Raw genomic sequence first — 21,670 nt, forward strand, 5'->3', positions numbered from 1 at the left:
GGCAGGTCCTGGAGGTGCCTGAGAGAAGCAAGGCGTTGTTGTGGGGTGCCTTGCCCTGGGGATGACAGGGCCAGTAGCACAGTGAGGCCCGGAGGCCAAAAGAATGGACCTGAAGCTCCGGGCATTGGGAGGAAGCCTGTGTCTGTGTTCCAGGGAGGGGCAGGCAGAGGAGAGGGAAAGGGCTGTGGTGGAAAGGGAGGACGTGCTTGTGCTTTAGCCTCGGCATCCTCGTCTGTGTGTAGCTTCCCGATGGAGTGTGAGGGGAGCCAGGCTGCACGGACCTAATGCCCAGGCCTTGGGTGTCCCACCCCCAGCAGAGGAAGCTCCTCCATGCCCTTGCTTGGAAGGCAGCCACACTCCTGCCCGTGGTGGGAAGTGCCTGCCCACCCCGCCCTTCCTTGTCCTGAGTGGCCCCCCTTCCCCTCATTCTGGAGAGTGGGCTGGTAGGGAGCGCCGAAGGTTTATGAGCCCTTGAGGGCACCTCCAGGGTGACCTTAGGAGGTTCTGATCAAGCCACAGTTTGGGTGGGGAAGTGGGGCAAAAGGGCCCAAGGACTGGCGTGACCCCTGCAACTCATATCCTACCAAGGCCCCGTCCAGGGCACATCAAGCTTCATTGGGGCCTTCACTGCCCCAGCCCAGGTTTCCTGCTCAGGATCTGGCCTGAGGGCTACTGGTAGGGTTCAGAGTCTGGGGTGGTAGGAGGTGGCCGTTAGAGCCCATGGCAGAGATGCTTATGGGGACAGGGCTGGGTGAGACTACCTGGAGGACCAAGGACCTAGACACTTCCTGGACAGGCTGTGCCCTGTCTGGTCCTCCTGATAGATATAAAGCCCCCTTATTAGCCCAGGAGGAAGGGCTGAGTCTCCTCCAGGCTAAGCTGGGGTCCTTAAGGCATAGGCAAGATCTAGAACCCACTAGGTCCCCATCAGTGTGCTCAGTGACTTTATCCACAGGTGCACCCTTCTGGTTGGGTGGGAGGATCCCTGGGAGGGAGTGTGATCACTGAGTGGCCCTCAATCATCCAGGTTCTGTGTATGGAGAGGAAAGGATTGCCAAGGGTACACTCTGAGTTAAGTAGTAAGTAGCTATGTTTACTGAAGATCGCCGGGAAGGTAGCAGCAAGAACAGGGAAAAGGACGAAAAGACTGTGATAAGCCAGGATTTCAGAACTTAAAGCCCAGACATCTGTGACTTTAGGTGCCTCCTCCTGAATCTCTCCCTGGTACCAGTGTTCTGGTGAGGGCATGGCCATCACTTGGGCTTTGGCTATTTTATTTTGTACTCTTTTAAGAAAATGGAAGCGAGGGTAACCACTAAAGTAGTGTGTACATCTGAGTGCAGGGAAGGGAGTGACTCGCTCAGCCCTTTCTAACTGTACTAGGAGGGCACAGGTGTGACCGCACTGCTTAGGCATGTCCCCCAGAGCTGCTAGGACCAGCTAAGATGACACGGTTCCCTCACAGTAAGCTGCGTCCTGACCCTGGAGGCCTCCCCACCCTGCTGTGCTGCTGGCGAGCAGGTCTGGGCTTTCTAGCAGGTTCTCAGTGGTAGCAGGGTGTGGGCAAGGCTGAGGCCCCTGTGACTCTCAGAAGGTGCCCAGGGTTTGGCTCACCCTAGGTAAAGCTGAGGTCATGGGCAGATAATTTGTTTCTTTTCAATTTGATAAAATATAAACAAACACAAAATTTACAAACAAATATATTGTACTAATAAAGAACTGCACATTTTAAAAAATATAGATTCATAATTGCTTACATTTGTTTCATTTGCATTTTATGTGTGTATATATGTTTCTAAACCCTTGAGAGTAAGACATCATGCCCCCATACCTTCTAACATTTCAGTGTTTATTTTCTAAGAACAAGCACATGTCAATTATTAAATCAGGAAATTTGACACTGATAACAGCAGTACTGATACTCAGCATGTATTGAAAATTGTGTTGTCTAGCAATATCATATATATGTATTTGTTTGGCACCAGGGGATAAGCTCAGGGCCTCGAACACACCCGGCTAGTGCTCTGCCATGAGCTGCATCCATCCTTCTGTATGGCTTCTTGAGACAGGTGCTTGATGTGTAGCCCAGGATAACCTTGAACTTGCTATCCAGCACATACCACTGTGCCTGGTTTATTTTTCTGTTTTCTTCTTAGGCCCTAAGGGCTCTGTCCCTCAGGGTTCTTGGGCCTCCCTGGTTTCCTCTGGTCTGACCTGTCCCCTTCCTCCATGAAGAGCACAGAGCAGTCACTGCACCTCCCTTGTTTGGGTCTGCACAGTCATGATGTGTTGAGCTCCCAAATCTTGGGCAGGAGGGTTGTGTGCCCTCAGGTGCTTGTTGCAGGTGACAGTGTCCATCTGTCCACCTCTGGTTATGTGGACCCTATTGCTTGGTAGCCTTGGAATGTGTGCCAGCTTCCCCAGCAATGTCAGTTGGTCTGCATTCTGGAGCTGTGTTTGTCACAGGAACTGGAAACAGGAGGCTGCCGGAGGGTTCTGACTTGGAGGGGTGACCAGAGTCTGGATCCCCCTCGATGCCCAGCACGTGGCATTTGCTGGAGGTTGGACGTGGGAGGGAGCACGCAGGACGCTTCCTGTAGGCCTGGGTTCCCAGAAGGCATGGTGTACTTCATCAAAGAGGAAAGCAGATCGGGCCAGGTGTGTGAAATGCCTATTGACAGCAGAAGTCACTGCTGAGGCCCAGGGAGGAGTCGCTTCTGAGCTCCAGAAAGAAGGCAGCTGGGTCAGCAAGATCTGGGAGTCCAGAGCGATGAGGCCAGTCCCTCTGGCTTGAGCACAGCGGAGAGGCCAGAGAACTGCCCACTGCAAGCTGCAGGTTCCTGCAGAGGCTGTGGGTTTGTACCTGAGGTGGTGAGTTTACTTGTCATTTCCACTTGATTAAGGACACACACTCAAGACAAAAACCGAAGATGCAAAGCCGGGAGAGGAGCAAGTCTCTCACTTGCCCCAGACACACAAGTTTCCTTCTGATTTCTGTAGTTTTTACATTTTAAAATTATTTTTGTACTTGAGGTGTATTGTGCACCTTGATTTTCTTCTTAAGCAAAGTATCTTGGAAAAATTCTCCAGAACGCCTGAGATGCTCCCCACTTTTTTGTGGCACTGGGAACCAAACCCAAAGCCCCCTGCCTCAGCTTCCCTGAGTGCTGCGATTACAGGTGTATACCACCATGCCCGGCTGAAATGCCCCCTTTTTAATGGTGTCAGAGTATTCCCCACATGGGAGGTGAGGGTACCAGTGAGGTAACTGGGCCACCCAAGTGCTGAGCATGGAGGTCTGGGCTATTGCGAGAAGGAGAGCCCTGACGGGCACACGCAGGCACCGCTTGCTCCAACCAGGTCCCTAGGAGGTGGCATCCATCACAGGTGTGCCGTGGCCTCTCACTGCGCTGGGCCTCGGTGATGGTGAGGGTCTTCTTGGTAGTCTAAGTTGTGTTCCTCCTGCTGAGGCTGAATCTTCCCTCACATTTGGAGCAATTTCTATCACTTTTTTTGGATGTGCAATATGTTGATTTATGTGTTTTTGATATTTTTCTCTTACATTAAGGATCTTTTTCTGACTTTATAGAATATTTTAAATGTGTCCTTATGTAGGGATTCTGTTTGGGAAAAAAGTTGATTGACAGAGAATCCAATGCTTCTTGGAATAAAAATAGGTATATCTACAAAAAATAAAATAAGATAGAATGCATATCATATTGGAGATTAAAAGGTTTTACCTATAACATGAGCTACATGCTATACGTGGTGTCGCATACCTGTAATCCCAGCACTTGGGAGGCTAAGGCAGGAAGATTGTCATGAGCTTGAGGCCAACCTAGGCTGCATAGTGAGTTCAAGGCCAGCCTGAACTGCACAGGGAGATCCTGTCTCAAAAAATAAAACAAAAAAAAGCTACATTTTTTTCTAGTTTGTGCTTGTCTTTTGGCTTTGCAAATGATGAGGTTTGGTCACTGTTTAAAATTGTTTTATTTTTATGTGGTTCAATTTATTGGTGGTGTGCTTGTACATGCTTCACAACTCTGAGGACAAGAAAATGGTCCATGGTGCCCTTCGTGGCCTAATTCAAACCAACTGAGCCCCTAAGCCCTGAGTATGTAGGAGCTGGCCACGCGGGTTTGGCTGGGGAGGCAGCTCCCTTTGGAGCTTACCACACAGACACATTCTACCTTGGCTTCTTGTGGGACCATGTGGTAGTTGTGGGGGTTTTTCCATTTAAATCTGACCCATCTGCTGTTAATTTTGGTGTACGATATTGGTAGAGAACTTCTCAGCGCCGTTCTTGCTTTGGGCCGCTCACCGGTTGTTAACAGAACATGTTGAACAAGCCACCTCTCCCCAGGTCTGAAACGCTGCTCCCGTCACACACTCAAGTCCTACCCACGGTGTCTCCACTGCCCAGACCCGCTTGTCCTGTTGTATGCCAGATTCTTCAGTGAGTGGCCTTACAGTGAGTTTTAGCATTTCACAAGTCTAGTACCCCTTCACTCTTCTTTCTAGTGGTTTTCCTGCTGTATTAGTTGCCTTTCCATTGCTGGAACAAAATACCTGACATACAGCTTAAAGGACGAGGGATTTATTTTGGCTCAGTTTCAGAGATTTTAAGCTCTGGCCGCTCGCTCCGTGGCAGGAATGGCATGGGAAGGGTGTGATGGCAGAAAGCTGCTCCCTTGAGCAGGGTCCAGTCGGGGCAGGGTGTCCAGTCCAATAAAGGTCGTCCCCCAGGGGCTACTTCTTACAACGGGGCACAACCTCCTGCCAGCCCATTTAGCTATGAACTTGTCAGTGGACTGCTCCATTGATGAGGTCAACACCTGCACGATACAGTCACCTCCAAAAGCCCCACTTGTGAACACATGGGATGTTAGGGGGCATTTTAGATCCAACCCATGACCCTGACCCGCTCTTGTTTATGTGGTGCTTTTCCAAAGAAGCCTTACAAGCCTCGTGTCTGCGCTGCCTCCCACTCCTCTCGGTGCTTCGTTAGGGTCTCACTAGACTCAGTTGGCATCTTCAAGTAGTCTTGAGTCTCCCTATCCAAGAACATAGCATTCCACGCTGTTTCCAGTGGCTGTCTGTGGTGTCTCTGGGGCATATCCCAGTTTTCTCACATGTTTCTTATAAGCTTGCCCTTATCTGTTGTTCCTGCTTCTATTTATGGAATTTTGGCCCCATCCCCTTACCCTATGTGTGCATGTTGCCTGACTTACATGGGACTCTTCCGCCGTTGCTTGTTCCAGTAGGAGGCTGGCTTTGGTGATGGATGTTTGTCCTTGTTCGAGGGACCATGTTGGTACATTAGTTATGTATTACTGTATAACAAGTTACCTAAAACCTAGTGCTTAAAACGACAATGGAAGTTTAGGATCTCACAGTTAACAGTGGCGTAGGTGGTGGTTCTGCTTGGTATCTCTCCTGAGCTTGCAATCAGGCTGTTGGCTGGGGGCTCAACTGGGGCTGGAGGTTGGCAGGAACCTCAGTTCCTCCTGACATGACCTCCCCATGGGGGAAGGGAAAGTGATTCTGAAGTGTCCCCCCAGTGCAAGTAGTCCAAGGGAGCAAGGAGGAAACCCACTATATTTTGTGATACCTGGTCATTTCTGCACATGCTCCTTGGCTCCAAGAGGGGCCTTTTATAGTGGGTGAGGCCAGGACCAGTGAGGCTGAGGTGCCCTGGCTCCGCCTGCGATGGGATACTTTGCTGTCAGCTCAGCCTCTGGGGTGACCGCAGCGCCTGAGGCTGGTGGTGGCACTTCTCTAGTGAGGTCAGGAGGTCAGGCACAACTCAAGTGAGATTGCGAAACACTCCCAGCTCTTCCTGCCCCTGGGGTGGGACGGTTTCTCTTTCTCATTCTATGTCAGCACAGTCTGAATATCTCTGTCATTTTAGGGGGTTGGATAGAATTATTATATATCCAGTATAATAATTGGGCTGGTGTCTTTTAGGAAAGGGTCCCTGCTCAGCACAGGTCCTTGGCCTCTCACCTACCTGGGTTTCCTGGGTTGGGTGGAGAGTGCCATCTTCCCCTGCTAGGAGCGCGTCTGACCCCAAGTGGGCATGGTACTGTCAGCCGTCACCACCAGGCTGCGTCTTCTCCTCCCTGCACCTGAAGCTACTGTGGTGGAGCGGGGAGCGTCAGTGTGGGGCTGGGAGCTGAGGAAGGGCTGGCTTACATCCCACACTGGGCGGACCTGGAGAACCCGGGGTCTTCTCACCGGCGGGAGTCTCCAGGGCGCCAGGGCAGGGAAGGGAGCTGTCACTTGAGGGCGGTGCTGGGGGCGGGGCAGGGGGCAGTGAGGTAATTTCCGTGATCAGGCGTCAGAGGTTTGAGTCACCCCAGGGGCAGAATCGAAAGTGATCTCTGCTCTGGCCAGAGCCTCTGCACGCAGGGTGAGCCCCGCGCGGTAGGAGGGACTGGATGGGGAGGGGAGGGGGCGGCTGTGCCCTGCAGCCTGGGAAGCTTGGGGACCCACAAAGGCCCATGTGCAGGCGTGCTGGGTGAGCTGCCCTGGAGGGGTCCCAGCATCCCAGCGCCCCCGGCCCCACAGCAGTGCAGCCCAAACTCCCTTGTCTCCTGGCTGGCTCCAGCTGCCTGGCTGTGCAGACTTTCTCTGGACTCCGAAGTTCCCACTTGGGGTGCAGGTGAGTTCTCAGACTCTAGCTGCCCCCTAGTCATTTCCTTTAAAAGATCACTTCTGAATCCCCCAAAGTTTCCCTTGAAATTTCCTCTTAGACCTGACTAGCAGTGTTTTTAAGGGCTCTTCCCTCCCCCATAGAGGTGGGGACACCAGCTAAGCCCTGGACCCTGGGCATACCCTCTCCCTGCATATCTGGGGGAGCTCTAATATTAACTGTCCCACTTGGAAAGGCCTGGGCAGGAAGCTGCCCAGGAACTGCCCCACACTCCTGGTACCTCCCCTCCCTGGGCTGCCACTGCCCAGTCCAGGTAGGACACAGTCATCCAAAGAAGCTCTGTCTTTACAAGAGCTGGGAGACCCGGAGCTTGAGGGCTTTGGGTGCTCAGAGCTCCAGATCTCACTGGGCCCAGAGATGCAGCCCAGCGGGTGTCTTCTGTGACCTCCAGGGCTCTCCTCTCTTCCACCCACCAGCTACCACAGCTGCTTCTTCTAGGCATGGTCTGGAGACCCTTAAGAGGGGAAGGGGCTTGGTGGACCCAGGACAGGTCAAGACTGCTGCCCAACAGTCCACTCCTTGGACATCAGGCTGGGCAGAATTGTCCCTCTCTGCCTGGAGGGGGATGTGTGAATATTTTGCTTGACCTCTGCCAATCTGCATTTCCTGTTCCAGATGTCTCACCGTGGGCTGTGGTCCCAGTGGACCAGCTGAGCCCAGGAGTCTTGAACACCACCCTGAACAGCCTGGCCAGTATCAGAAATGGCGTCCGTGGGGTGTGGCATGTCACCCACCAGCCCCTTGGCCACCAGAGGGCTGCCTCTGGCCACGCTCTTTAGCCAAATAGACCTCTGTCTGGGCTGTCCCCGCTGCACCCAGCGCCTCAATGAGAGCACCTATGTCCTGCACAAGGTGGCACACAGATGCTCCTGTGAGATCCTTCTGGCTCGCTTTAAGCAAGCTGCCAAGAGAAAGGTCTGGCGAGAGGTGGGCCACCGGCCCCGCTTCCCAAGGCCGTGGCGATATAAAGTGTGTCGCTACTACAGCCCTGGGCTGGGCTGCCAGTACCACCGAAATAGGTGCACCTTTGCCCGAAGCCCTGAGGAGGCTCTGGTTTGGACCTTTGAACGCAAGCACAGCCTCTCCCGCCTGTGGCTGAAGGCTGCAGTGCGGGGCGATGAGCCCCAGCGTGGGCTATCTGAGGCTGCTGACACCATCCTTGCGGAGTTTGGTGGCCACTTTCAGCTGCTCTGTGCCCACTGCTTCAGGGACTGCCCGCAGCGTCTTCGCCCTGTGGACCCCCAGGGACAGTGCCCTGGGCACGGAACTTGCCCTGCACTCCTGGTACATGTCAGCACCAAGGGCCACAAGCGCCAGTTCACCGAAGTGCGGCCAAAGCCCCAGAATGGCCGTCCGCTGCGCTATTGCATGTTTGTGGAGCGTGGGCAACCGTGCCGCCACGGGGCAGCCCGCTGCCAGTTTGCACACAGCGCTGTGGAGATGGCTGTGTGGGAGGCTGAGCAGTTGGGTGGGCTCCAGCGAGAGGCCCTGCGTGCATTGCCTACCCTCGGGAAAGACAAGCACACAGCTCCCCACAGCCGGTCCCGCCAGGGCAGCCAGCCCTCTGAGGTAGAGCTGTACTGCTACACCTGCCTGGTTACCTACCGTTCTCAGGAGGCCTTTGAGAACCATTGTGCCTCCCTAGAGCATGCACAGATGGTGGCCTTTGACCAGGCTGTGCCCTGGGAGCACCGCGCCCCACCCATGGGGCTCTCCAAATTTGAGCTCTGCCCAAGGTAAGGATAGTTGGTAGAAGACTGGAGGCTCGGGAGGGACCCCCCCTTGGCACCAGGGCCAGGGGGTTCACTGGTTCTGAGGCTTCCCTGCCACCTGCTGCATGCCAGGCTGGCACCACAGTGGTCTCTGGAGGCTTGGGTAAGGAAAGGCCCTTGTGGGTGCTGTCTGTGCTGGGCCTGGGCCTGGGGACAGCAGATGGAATCTGTACCTGGACAACATTCCTGCTCCCCACACAGGCCAGGGCTGGGCCGAGGGGGTGCTGGCCTCAATCTCACCCTGTGCCTGCACCCAAGTGGCCCTGCTAACTAAACTGCCCTCCAGGCCTGACCTCTGTGAGTACGGGGACGTCTGCACTCAGGCACACTCAGAACAGGAACTGCAGGAGTGGGTCCGGCGGGCACACGCCATGGAGCTGCGGGAGCAGGCAGCCTGGCAGGATGGGCTGGTGTCGTATCAGGATCGGTTGCTGGCTGATCAACGTGGCAGTGAGGTCCCGGTGGTAAGTAGCAACTATGGCAGTGGGTGGGGAAGGGGCCCAGGGCATCCGCTGAAGGCCAGCTTCTCTGTGCAGATGGCTGAGACTGTCCACGGCGTGTCTGTCACCTGCCATCAGCCCCTCGTACATCGGGCCCAGGAGAAGAAGATCCAGCATAGCTGGGCGTTCTGTGTCCACTCTGAGGTAGACTTCATACAGGACTCAGGCATGGGGGCCCAGCCCTAGCCCAGGTGGAGGGGAGCCCGTGGGAGTGGAACACAGCTGAGCAGACGTGGAAAGCCCTTGGTCTGGAGCTGACGCTGTGGCTCCACCTCTGTGTCTGTGTGACACAGGACAAGTCTGTGGCCTCTGCTTCATTTCCTCACCTGCGGACAGCGATTATAGAAGCCCTGCCCAGCTGGTTCACTCTGTGGAGTGAGCAAGCTAAAATGAGGGAAAGATCTGCCAGGGTCTGGTGCCCTCAGAGCGGGTGACGCCCCAGGCCCCAGGCCCTCCATCTCACCTCTTTTAATATCCACAGGGCTTCCTCAGGCAGCTTCGGTGACCACACTTTGCATAAGAGGAAACCAGGGTTCAGAGAGGCAAAACAACCTGTTGGTCCTCCACCTAGAAAGTGGCCCCAGCCTCCTCTCAGGAGGGTGGGAGGCCCCTGGTGTGGTGACACACACCTGTAATCTCAGTACTTGAGAGGCTGAGACAGGAGGCCAACCTGGGCTACACAGAGAGCTCAAGGCCATAGACAGACCTTGTCTCAAAAACGTGGGAAAAATATGGAGGGTGAGAGGGGTCTAGGTATCACACTGATGGGTGAGAGGGGTTGGGGGCCCACCTCACATTCAGTCTCGTCTCCCAGGACCCTCTGCTACATGTGGCCTTGCTTAAGCAGGAGCCTGGAGCAGTCTTCTCCCTGGTGGCACCCTGCCTCCCACCAGGCCGGCTCTACGCGAGCGGGGAGCGCTTCCGTGTGCCCAGCTCCCGAGCAGAGTTCCAGGTGGGGGTGCGAGTGCAGACCACCTCCTTCGGCACCTTCGAGCAATGGGTGGTCTTTGACTTTGGTCGTCGGCCGGTGCTGCTTCGGAAGCTGGGGCTGCAGCTGGGCCAGGCACACTGCTCAGAGCTCTGCCGGAGGCCAGCACCTGGCCGCCCTGAGGAGCTGGAGCGCTGGCACCCTGGCAACCGCCACGTGGTGCCTTGTGTGGAGCAGCCAGCTGAGCAGGCAGCCCTGATGGCCAAGTACAAGGTGCCCACCCTGGCCCTGGTCAGTCACTGCAGCCCGGCCTCGGAGCCCATCTCTCCCGCCAACTATCGGCAGATCATGCACCACTTTCTCTACGAGGAGGAGGCTGCTCGGCAGCAGCTCGTGGCCAAGTGAGTCCGGGCTGGAAGGTGGAGGGGAGGCTGAGGTTCTCAGCAGGAGCCAGCTCTGGGGCTGTGGCCTGGTGAGCTGACACAGTTCTCTGGTACACCAGGCTGAGCCTGCGGGGCCGTGTGTCCCTGAAGACTTCACTACAGACGCCGGCGCTTGGCATGCTCTTTGCACCCCCAGGAGCCCTCTATGCTGAGGTCCTTGTCCCCTCTTCTCTGATGCCAGACACGGACCAGGGTTTTCTTCTGAGCCGGGAGGTCAGCACAGCCCTGGTGGCCCCTGTGCCTGCACCTGACAACACTGTGTTTGAGGTGCGGCTGGAGAAGCGAGCCATCACCGAGCAGGCGTTGTGGCTGCTTCTGCCTAAGCAGTGCTGTGTGGCCCTGGGGCTGCAGGCTGAGGGCAGCCTCACCTTGGAAGTGCAGTTCCAGATTGACCCACTCAACTTCAGGTTCTGGCATCAGGCAGTAGATGCGTTGCCCGAGGAGCGCCTGGTGGTGCCTGACCTGCCCACCTGTGCCCTGCCCTGTCCTCGTCCCATCGCACCCTTGTTACGTGGTAACCACAAGCAGAAGCTGGCCATGGGGCTCATTGCAGGCAGCAGCACGGGAAGCACGAAGCCTGTCCCCCCGTTGCTCATCTATGGCCCCTTTGGCACTGGCAAGACCTACACTCTGGCCATGGCCACCCTGGAGGTTGTTCGGCAGCCTCACACCAGGGTGCTCATCTGCACACACACCAACAGGTAAGCCCACAGCTGCGGCCAGGCCTGCCACCACGGTCTTGCTTCTGGGGTGTCCAGCCCTGACTCGCAGGGCCAACTGCCCAAGGCTTTACCAGGCCCAGTGGGCGTTCCCTCAGGCACACCCAGAGGTACTGGAGCAAGGAGAGGATTGACGGTAGGGATGTGGCTGGGCCTACCCAGCATTCTTGGCAATGCTCTTTGGTTTGTGTTTTCAGAAACTCAGATTTCTCAGCCAAGAAGTTCCTCTTTGGCCAACGTGATTTTCTTAGTTCCCTAACATCAGATATAGTCATTCCTCGTTTAATGACCGAGTTTCAGTTCTGCACCTAGAATGTTAAATTGGTTGCTCAACGAGGAATTGTATACAGTATGTACATTACAATATTCAGAACAAAGGAATGATAAAAACACCAACTTGATGAATTTACTTTTATTTGCATAACTCTTCCATGGGGCACTGTGATGTATAATAACATAAACTGCAGTCCTGTGCTGTACGCACAGTCAGCAGAAAATAACGCACTGTGTTGTGGAAGAGACTGTGAGGCCGCACTGCTGCCTGCAGTGCTGCGCTGTAAGTCCAGATGTGTCTAGGTCCCAACAGTGGTCCAACGGGTGGGTCGTCAGAGGAGGAGTGTCTGCACTGCACAGGCCAGTCCTCCTTGGTGCAGAGTCAGGGTGGGCGGACGGGCCCATCTTCCCAGGGCCTGAGAGACCAGCAGGGCAGCACGATGGCTTGCTGAGAAGATGCCACAGCTGTCCGCTGGCCTCCTCACCCTTGCCCCCATTGACAGTGCCTGGGAGCTGTGCGCAGGGCCAGCGCCAGCCTCTGGACACCTGGCTGCCTCAGGTCATGGCTGGTTCCTTCACCTCTGTCCCCTGCCTGGGCTACAATGCCAGCACCTCCCCCTTTGAGTCTGTCCTGACCGCCCAGGTGCCCCTCTCCTGCTCAGCCTCTTTGCCGTGGCTGACCTCTCTTCTTCTGTAGCCTCTCCTCTGCTGTATGTCTGGCTCCTCTGCAGACCCTCACGCTTCTGGCAGGAACTCCCTCCACTCATGGCTGCCCTGATGTCTAGGGGTGTCTGCGCACAGCAGGTGTTCACCAGACATATGCCTTGTCCCTTCACAGTGCTGCCGACATCTACATCCGGGAGTATTTCCATGGCTATGTCAGCAAGGGCCACCCTGAGGCAGCTCCTCTCCGGGTGATGTACACCGACCGGCCACTAAACCAGACAGACCCAACCACACTGCGGTACTGCTGCCTGACAGAGGACTTCAGAGCCTTCCGCCTGCCCACAAAGGCGGAGCTGGCAGGGCACCGTGTGGTGGTCACCACCACCTCACAGGCCCGTGAGCTCCGGGTGCCTACTGGCTTCTTCTCCCACATCCTCATCGATGAGGCTGCCCAGATGCTGGAGTGTGAGGCCCTCACGCCGCTGGCCTATGCCTCACCGCACACCCATGTGGTGCTGGCAGGGGACCACTTGCAGGTCACCCCTAGGCTCTTCAGTGTGCCCAGGGCCAAGTCTGCCAAGCACACCCTGCTGTACCGCCTCTTCCTTCACTACCAGCAGGAGGCACACGAGGTCGCTCGGCAGAGCCGCATCATCTTTCACGAGAACTACCGCTCCACAGCCGCCATCATTGGCTTCATCTCTCGCCACTTCTACGTGGCCAAGGGCAACCCCATCCAGGCCAGTGGCAAGGTCCCACCCCACCCCCGACAGTACCCACTCATGTTCTGCCACGTGGCAGGCACTCCCGAGCAGGACATGTCCATGGCATCCTGGCTGAACCCAGCGGAGGTCACACAGGTGGTGGAGAAGGTACAGGAGGTCTACAACACCTGGCCCCACTGCTGGGGTGTTCGGGAGCAGAAGAGCATCTGTGCTGTCTCGCATGGTGCTCAGGTGAGCCTGGCCAGCTGACTTCTGCAGCTTCCCCACCTGTGAGAGAGGCTTTTGTGTCCACCTTCCAGGCGGAGCCACACGGTTGGAAGCAGGACTGGAAGGCTGAGGGTGGCCAGGGCTCAGTGGGAAGGGTCCCTCCTGGCCAGGCGTCTGACTCCTCATGCACCCTGTGCCGGTGTTGTCTCCAGGTCAGTGCACTGAGGCAGGAGCTGAGGAGGAGGAACCTGAGTGAGGTGTCTGTGGGCAACTTTGAGATTCTGCCAGGTGGGTGAGCAGTAAGAACTGAACTGGCCCACCCTTCAGTTTTGCATCTGCAGGGGTCGGGCTGGGGGCAGAGGCTGGCCAGCTCTCCTGCCTGGCAGCCTGATGCTTGTCTTCCTGCAGGGCGGGAGTTCCGGGTAGTGGTGCTGAGCACTGTCCACAACCGCCACAGCCTACTCAGCCCTGGGGCGCCCACCTTGGAGTTCTTCACCGATGCTCGTGTGCTGAACACAGTCATGACCCGAGCGCAGTCCCAGCTGGTGGCTGTAGGTGATGCCATGGCCCTTTGCTCTTTTGGGGCCTGCAGCAAGCTCTGGAAGAGCTTCATCCATGAGTGCATGGAGCACCGCAGTATCTTCCCCGAGGGCTTGTCCTTGGCGCAGATCGAGCAGGGTGTGGCCCAGAGGCAGCACTGGGACCCCGTGGCACTCAGAGCAGAGAGAACTTGGGCATCAGTAGCCAGGGACGCTAGCCTGGATAGGGCAGCCAGGGGCCCAGCCACAGAGCACACAGCCACGAACAGTAAGGCCACAGTAATGACAAAGGCAGGGGACACAGCTGTTGAGGGTCCAAACTCAAGGGAAGCAGCCACGACACAGATGAAGCCAGCACCAGGAGGGTACGCAGCCAAGGGGGGCCCAGCAGCAAGGCCAACTGCCCCGGAGGGCGGAGCATCTGAGGACGCTGAGGACTCAGAGTCTGACTTCTGGCCCTTTGACTGTGAGCTCAATGCTGATGATGCCATCCTGCAGGAGCTCCTGGATGAGAGCCGGCAGGTGATGGTGACTGTTGGGGAGGATGGGCTCTTGGACACCATGGCCAGACCTGCATCCCCACGGCAGGCCCGGCAGTACAAGAACCTGCCCTTGGCCACGCTGAGGAAGCTGATGCGCTCAGAGCCTCAGCTATATCGCCGTTGCACCTTCCTGAAGGAGACCTTTGAGCGGGCATCAGCTGTTCCACTGGACGAGGTGGCCTCTAGCCCCATCCAGATCAGGGGCCGCTTGAACTGTGGGATGGCCTTCACCGGGGATGAGGTGCTGGTGCAGCTCCTGGGCCAGTTGGCTGGTGAGAGTGGTGCCCCGGGGAGGCTCCAGGGCCGCGTGGTGGGTGTGCTAAAGAGGAAGAGAGATGAGCTGGCATTTGTGTGCCGGATGGATGAGTGGGATCCCCGCATCATGATCCCCATCAACAGCTCTGTGACCAAGATCTTCGTGGCTGATCTGAAGAACCCACTGCAGGTTCCCATCCACCGTCTGCTCCAGGGCCAGGTGCAGTGTGTGGGGCACAGGCGCCTCACTGCTGAGGGCAGGCGTACACAGCTCTTCTGGGTCCGCATCATCCTGTGGAGGGAGCGTTTCTACTACCCCCTGGGCATCATCCTGGAGGTGCTTCCTGAGGCCACCAGTTGGGAGCAGGGCCTCCACATCCTTGGCCTGGAGCATGGCTTGCGAACCTCCTCGCCGGACTCGGCCTCCGTCTCGAAGGCACTGCAGAAATACCATGCAGAACTCAGTCCAGCTGCTGGCCACCGAGAGGATTGCCGCAGTTTCCTGACCTTCACTGTGGACCCTCAGGGTGCTTGCAACCTGGACGATGCCCTCAGTGTCCGGGACCTGGGTCCCAGGTGTGAGGTGGCTGTGCACATTGCTGATGTGGCCAGTGTTGTGCCCAGGGATGGGGTGCTGGACGTGGAGGCCCGCAGGCAGGGTGCTGTGTTCTACGCCCCTGACAGGGAGCCAGTGTCCATGCTGCCAGCCAGCCTGTGCCAAGATGTGCTCAGCCTCCTGCCGGGCAAGGACCGCCTGGCCATCTCTCTCTTCCTCACCCTGGACAAGGGCAGCGGCCAGCTCAGAGGCCTGCGCTTTGCACCCACTGTCATCTGCTCTAACCGGCAGCTATCCTATGAAGAGGCCGAGGTGCTGATCAGGGAGCACCAGGGTGCTGGTATGCAGCTGCCGGCTTGCCTGGACTCCATGGAGGCCTGTGTGGTGGCTGCCTGCTATTTCTCCCGGGTGCTGCGCCGGTGTCGCCTGCAAGCCACCTGCCACTATGAGCCCCCTGACGAGGACAGCACCCTAGGCTTCCGTGCAGCCCACATCATGGTGCAAGAGTACATGATTCAGTTCAACAGCCTGGTGGCCAAGTTCTTGGTGGGCAGCAAGCACACACAGGCGCTCACACCCCTGAGATGGCAGCCCAAGCCCCTGATGGCCCAGCTCGAAGCTGTATCCGAGAGGCACAGAGAGCTGGTACCTTTGTCACTGCACCTCCGCCACCACCTGCACAGCCATAGCAGCCCCAAAACACAACTGTACCTCCTGTCCTCCCTCTGGAAGCACGTCCAACTTGCTGCCCACAGCCGGGATTATGGCCAGATGGTAGATCTCATCACCACTGATGACATGCACCCCTCCCTGGCTCCTGCATGCCTGGACCTGCGCAAGGCCCTGGGCCGCTCCTTTTTTGGCCGCTCCAGCCAGAGCGAACAGCAGCTGACTGGCCACTACGCATTGCGGGTGGACTGGTACACATGGGCCACTTCGCCCATCCGCAGGTACCTCGATGTGGTGTTGCAGCGGCTGATCCTGCTGGCGCTGGGCCAAGGAGGTTCCATGTACTCCTCCAGGGACATCGACCGAATCTGCCAGGACTTTGCCCGTCAGCATGCATGTGCCCAGAGCTACCAGCGACGGGCCTGCAGCCTGCACCTGGCCACTCACCTCAAGGCCCAGCCTCAAGAAAAGCTGGGCTTTGTAGTGAATGTGGAGCCCGGCACTCGCTGCTTCAAGCTCCTCTTCCCTGCCAACCGAGAGACCCTGCCCGACCCATGCCCTGTCCACTATCACTCCCTGCAGCTAGCTGAGCACCCTCATGACCTTACAAGCCAGAGGGGCCTAAAACTTGTATGGCGGCGCCGCGTCTACTCTGTGCAGGAGTCCAAGCTGCCCTCTCCACTGCCTGGCACCCTGTTTGACCCACATGTCTGGGCCATCAACACAACCCTGTGGAAGCAGCTGCTGGTCCTGGTGGAAGAGGAGCGCTGGCTGGAGGCAGCCACCCTCATCCAGGAACAAAATGGGAGTGAGTGTCAGAGGCGGCAGCTGGTGCAGGTGCACCGGAGCCACTGCGGCCACTTCCTGGAGGTGATCCGGGAGCTGCGCAGTGGGGATACTCTGCAGGTCCAGTTCTGTGCCAGCATGCAGCGAGGCTTCCTGGTCCCAACCCTGCAGCTGTGGACCGTGGCGCCTGGCCTTAGTCTCTGCCTGGAGCATGTAGAGCACCCAGTCAGATGCTTCTCGTGTCATGCAGAGCAGGCCTCGCGGGACCGGTACTGTGACGTGGAAGAGTACCTGTTCATATGGGGGCCCCTCTGTGCCCAGGAGTCAGTCACCACTGCTGTTGCTGAGAATGACTCCATCGTGCTGCAGCACGTGTGCATTTCCTGGAGTGCAGAGTGGACACAGCAGGGGCAGCTCCAGGGTGCCTTCCACCTGGACCCTGACTTCCTCCAGGAGAACTGCACTGACATCGACTTCAGCTGCTGCTACCTCTGCATCCGGCTTGAGGGGCTTCCAGTGCCACCAGCCAGCCCACCCCCTGGGCCCAGCAGCCTCGGCCCCCTCCTGAGCATCGATCCTGACACGTATGCCTGGGTGGCCCACGGGCTCACAGACAGGCGTGGCCAGGAGGACCAGGCAGACCAGCAGGAGGCCCCCAATGGGGTGCGCTTCTTCATCCACCACATGGCCATGGAGAAAGTTCCAGAAAGTGTGCTGAGGCCCAGCTCCCGGTTCACAGTGGAGGTGCTGCTCAAGCAGCTTCCTGACCTGTGAGTGGCTGGGGAGAGGCCTTGATGGGTGGGTGGGGCAGGCACCCCCTTCCTCGAGACAGTCCCGGTGACTTTCTGGTTCTCCTTCACCCGCAGCCGCAAGGAGGCAGCTGTGCAGAGGCTGAAGGAGGCATCCCCGCTGGTCGTCAGCATTGCCCTCGGCCGGCCCATCCCGCAGCCCCGGGCCCCCTCTCACCAGCAGCCCCACCACGGGGGTAAGTCTGCCCCCACCCCTTCTCCCCGTCAGGCCCTCGCTGTCCTGCGTGGGTGCTCAGGGCACTACCCCATGCCTCCCCAGGGACAGCTAACAGGTTCCTGAAGCAACAGGCCTTTGACATCCGTGGGGGCCACCACAAGCTGAATGCCAGCCAGAACAGGGCCATCAGACAGGCTCTGGAGAAGCCGTTCACAGTCATCCAGGGTCCACCAGGTGGGGGCCACATCCCAGGGAAGGCATGGACACAGGCCCAGCACCCAGGATGCGTGCTGCTCACTCTTTTCTCTGGACACAGGTACAGGGAAGACATTTGTGGGCCTCCACATCATCTTCTGGTTCCACAAGTCAAACCAGGAGCAAGTACCAATCAGAAGCCTCGACACAGAGCAGCCATGGGGGGGCCCGTGCATCTTATACTGTGGCCCCTCCAACAAGTCTGTGGACGTCCTGGCAGGTGTGCTGGGGGCTGTGGTGGGACTTCTGGGGATGCTGGGCACCAGTGGGCAGTTGCTCATGTCTTTACTACCTGCAGGAATGCTCCTGAGTTGGAGGGCAGAACTGAAGCCCCTGCGTGTGTACAGTGAGCAGTGTGAGGCCACCGAGTTCCCAGTGCCGGGTGTGGGCAGCAGGGCCCTGCACAACACCCCCCGGGAGGGGAGGCCAAACCAGACCCTCAGGTGCGGCCCGTCTGCCTGTCTGCTCTTGGGTGGAGTCCAGACATTGGACAGGGGTTCACCGAGACTCTGCCCCCACCCCAGGAGCATCTCCCTGCACCACCGCATCCGACAGGCCCCCAACCCATTTGCGCCAAAGGTCAGAGAGTTTGATGCCCGGGTGAGCAGAGGGGAAGTCTTCTCCAGGGAGGACCTCGCCTCGTAAGTAGCAGGGCTGGGATGAGGAGCTGCCTGCTGGCGCGTCCATGGGGTGACAGCGTGTCCTGTGCAGGTACAGGAGGGTCATGTGGGAGGCGCGGAAGTTTGAGCTGGCTCGGCACTCTGTCATCCTGTGCACCTGCTGCTGTGCAGCCTCCCCCTGCCTCCAAACCCTCAATGTCCGGCAGATCCTCGTGGATGAGGCCGCCATGGCCACCGAGCCCGAGACCCTCATTCCTCTAGTGCACTTTTCAGAGGCCGAGAAGGTGAGGGAAGGTTGAGGGGCCAGTGGCCCAGGTGGGTGTCACGGGCTGTGGCTGGTCCTGGGTGCCGGGTGTGCAGAAGTGGACACTGGGGGCAAGACAGCAGGGAACTAGGGTGCCCCTGTGTCAGAGTGTCGGGGCCATGCCTGCTTGTGCCTCCAGGTGGTTCTCCTGGGGGACCACAAGCAGCTGCGGCCTGTGGTCAAGAATGAGCAGGTGCGAAACCTGGGAATGGAGAAGTCCCTCTTCGAGCGCTATCACAGGGACTCCTACATGCTGGACACCCAGTACCGGATGCATGAGGTCATCTGCACCTTCCCCTCCGTGGAGTTCTATGGCGGGAAGCTGAAGACCTGGCAGCACCTGTGGCGGCCACCTAGCATCCTGGGCCATGCGGACAAGGACAGCTGCCCTGTCATCTTCGGCTATGTGCAGGGCCACGAACAGAGACTGCTGGTGACCACAGAGGAAGGGAATGAGAATTCCAGGGCCAACCTGGTGGAGGTGGCAGAAGTGGTGAGTGTCAGAGGGGTCCAGGAAGGCTTCCTGCAGGAAGAGCAGGAGCAGGAGTTGGGGCTGAGGGAAGAAGTAAGGCTCCTATGTCCTGCTCCCCCTGCCACTTCATTCCCCAGATCCGCATCACCAAGCAGCTGACACTGGACCCGACAGTGGACCCCAAAGACATCGCCATCCTCACACCCTATAATGCACAGGCTGCAGCCATCAACAAGGGCCTTATGCGGGAGGGTGTCAGTGGAGTGACTGTGTCCTCCATCACCAAGAGCCAAGGTGAGGCTGGCTTTGGGGGAGGCTGCAGATGGGGGAGGCTGGGGGTGTGCAACAGACATGCGGGGCAGCCTTGAACGCATCCCCACCCCGCAGGAAGCGAATGGCGCTATGTGCTGGTAAGCACTGTCCGCACATGCCCCAGGAGTGACGTGGACCAGCGGCCGACCAAGAGCTGGCTCAGGAAGTTCCTGGGCTTTGTCGTGGACCCCAACCAAGTGAACGTAGCCATCACCCGGGCCCAGGAGGGGCTCTGCCTGATTGGTGAGGGTTGGGGGCTGGGGGCTGGGTGGGCATGGGTGAGGCAGCTCCCAGGAGGCTCAGGGCAGGGCTGCGAGCTGCTCACTCTCCCGCAGGAGACCATGTCCTGCTGAGCTGCTGCCCTCTCTGGCGCCGTCTCCTGGACTTCTGCAAGGGCCAGCAGAGCTTTGTGCCGGCCAACAAGGTGCGGGTCCGCAGGAGGCCTGCGGTGTCACTGTGAAGAGCCCCTGCAGCCCAGCCCCTGAGGGCCAGAAGCATGGGCCTGCGGCAGGCAGCAGACTGGGATGACAGGAAGCAAGCCCCACGTGATCTTCCTGTTTGTGCCTGAACTTGGGAGGAGGAAGAAAGGGCGGAACCCGGCCTGCTTACTCTGCTTTGCTGCTCTTCACAGGACAGCCCCCAAAACCTGGGCTTCAGGCAGGTCCTCTCCCTGGAGGAAAGGCTCTTCCCCTTCCCTCATTGTTCTCTGTCCCGCTGGGGCAGGAAAGGCAGAGCCATGCCAGATGCCAGCACCAGTATGGCCTGGCCTCCTACTGGGATGAGAAGAGCTGCCTGCCGGATACTCCTGGGTGCCAGCCACAAGGTGCCCCAACCCCACCAGGCTGTGCTTCTGCTCTGAGCCGTGTGTGCCCCTTGCCCAGGGTCTTTGGGACCAACACAGTCATAGGCCACCACAGGGACACAGGACAGGCAAAACTGGGCCTTTAACTGCTACTCCCTATCAACACGATTAGTACTTTCTTCTGAGGTAGTCAGGAACTTAAAAGCAGTTGTCAACTACGAGCGTGGGTCCTTGCCTTAGTGATAATGGAAGTTAAAGCTGAAGCAGGAATTACAGGAAAAGGCTATAATTAGGAGAAAATAAGGAGTGCAGCTCTGATAAAGATCAAGCCAGTCCCTTAGAAAGGAAGGAGCAGGTAGGGAAAGGGCCCCGGAGGAGGGGCAACCTGGTGCAGAGGCCCAGACCGGCCACCCAGGAAGCACCGGCCATCTCTGCAGGACCAGCTGAGGTGGGCTGGGCTCTGACAGGTCCCTGTCTCAATTCTGGCTTCCAGCTCTGCAGGAACCCTCTTGGCTCGAGGGCTGATTCCACCCTGTAAAGTGATTATCTCTGCAGTAGTTTTGGTCATGTGAGGCCCTCCCTATTCAGCCTGGTACCCAGGTCACTCTCGTTCAAGATGATGGCTGGAGATTGCAGTCGTCGCTCCGGGGAAGGGTCTGGAGCTGGACAGCATAAGGCTGGGAATTGGACGTCCTTCTGAATCTTGAGAAGTACTTTAGTTACTCTTGGTGTCTTCTACTTTGAAAGGGGATAAGATAGGCTAAGTAAACTTAAGGCTAATCAACTTCGTAGACTTAAAAAAAAATGGTGGCCAGGCATGGTGGCACACACCTGTAATTCCAGCACTCGGGAGGCTGAGGCAAGAGGATCATTGTGAGTTTGAGCCTGGGCTACATAGTGAGTTCAAGGCCAGCCTGGATTGCATAGCGAGACCCTATCTCAAAACAAAAGCAAAAAATGTACCTATAGCCAATCTTTTGAAGAATACAAAATGGAAGTCAAGCTTTGTTCTACTTTTAGTTAACCTTTTGGGCTTTGTAGGTTCAAATGAAGAGTCATGGTTTTTAGCAAAATACTAATTCATGTCCCTATCTCAGTCATGCTTCGGATGCATAGCCAGGTAAGGGCCCAGTTAGTCTTGTTTCCCTGCTGTGGCCTCTGACTACGTCACAGTGATACAGATGCCCAGGAGACAGCTGAAAGCAGAACACAGCTCGCTCTTCATTTGATCAAACTTTGGGTCCAGCCCCTGCTCAGCTCAGCATGGTCACCGGTAGAGTCCGACCTGAAGTTAGCAAAACCAAGCCCTAGGTTTGTGACTGATCTCACCCCCTTTCAAGTCAGAGGACACCAAGCTAAGAGGTTTGCAGGGATGGTGGGCAGTACCCAGAGGTCACTGCTGCCCTAAGCCTGTGATGACGTGGGTTCCAGCAGAGCCTCACAAGACCAAGGCTGAGCCATGAAGAAACCCCGATCTGGTGGAGACTGGACTGCCCCTCAAGCCAAAAGGACTTCTTTCAGAGCCCTTGCCAAAGCCCTAGCCAGACTCTGCTCACTCCAGTGGATCTAAAGCCTGGCCTCACTGTTTAGGGGGGCCAACCTGTGCCCTTTCTGTCGCTTAAGCTGGAGTCCTTTCCTACTTCC

General features: G+C 57.4%; 1 protein-coding gene across 2 annotated transcripts; it reads left to right on the plus strand.

Moving 5' to 3' along the window:
* Positions 1–6,349: 6,349 nt before the first annotated feature.
* Positions 6,350–20,892, plus strand: Helz2 (helicase with zinc finger 2, transcriptional coactivator). Of its 2 annotated transcripts, none has more exons than XM_013507493.1 (19): positions 6,350–6,664; positions 7,331–8,451; positions 8,774–8,951; positions 9,024–9,131; positions 9,802–10,316; positions 10,418–11,059; positions 12,189–12,972; positions 13,161–13,236; positions 13,357–17,065; positions 17,162–17,280; positions 17,364–17,495; positions 17,578–17,736; positions 17,815–17,959; positions 18,041–18,157; positions 18,228–18,420; positions 18,580–18,933; positions 19,011–19,206; positions 19,300–19,467; positions 19,560–20,892. In XM_013507493.1, the coding sequence occupies exons 2-19, from the start codon at positions 7,418–7,420 to the stop codon at positions 19,682–19,684; spliced, it is 8,754 nt and encodes a 2,917-aa protein (XP_013362947.1). In that variant the 5' UTR covers positions 6,350–6,664; positions 7,331–7,417; the 3' UTR covers positions 19,685–20,892. The 2 variants fall into 2 exon arrangements, with proteins under 2 accessions (XP_013362947.1, XP_005410014.1); XM_005409957.2 differs by having other exon boundaries at positions 19,050–19,206.
* The last annotated feature ends 778 nt before the right edge of the window (positions 20,893–21,670 follow it).

The sequence above is a fragment of the Chinchilla lanigera genome, unplaced genomic scaffold (genome assembly GCF_000276665.1).
Source record: "Chinchilla lanigera isolate Chin_1 unplaced genomic scaffold, ChiLan1.0 scaffold00127, whole genome shotgun sequence".
NCBI lineage: Eukaryota > Metazoa > Chordata > Mammalia > Rodentia > Chinchillidae > Chinchilla > Chinchilla lanigera.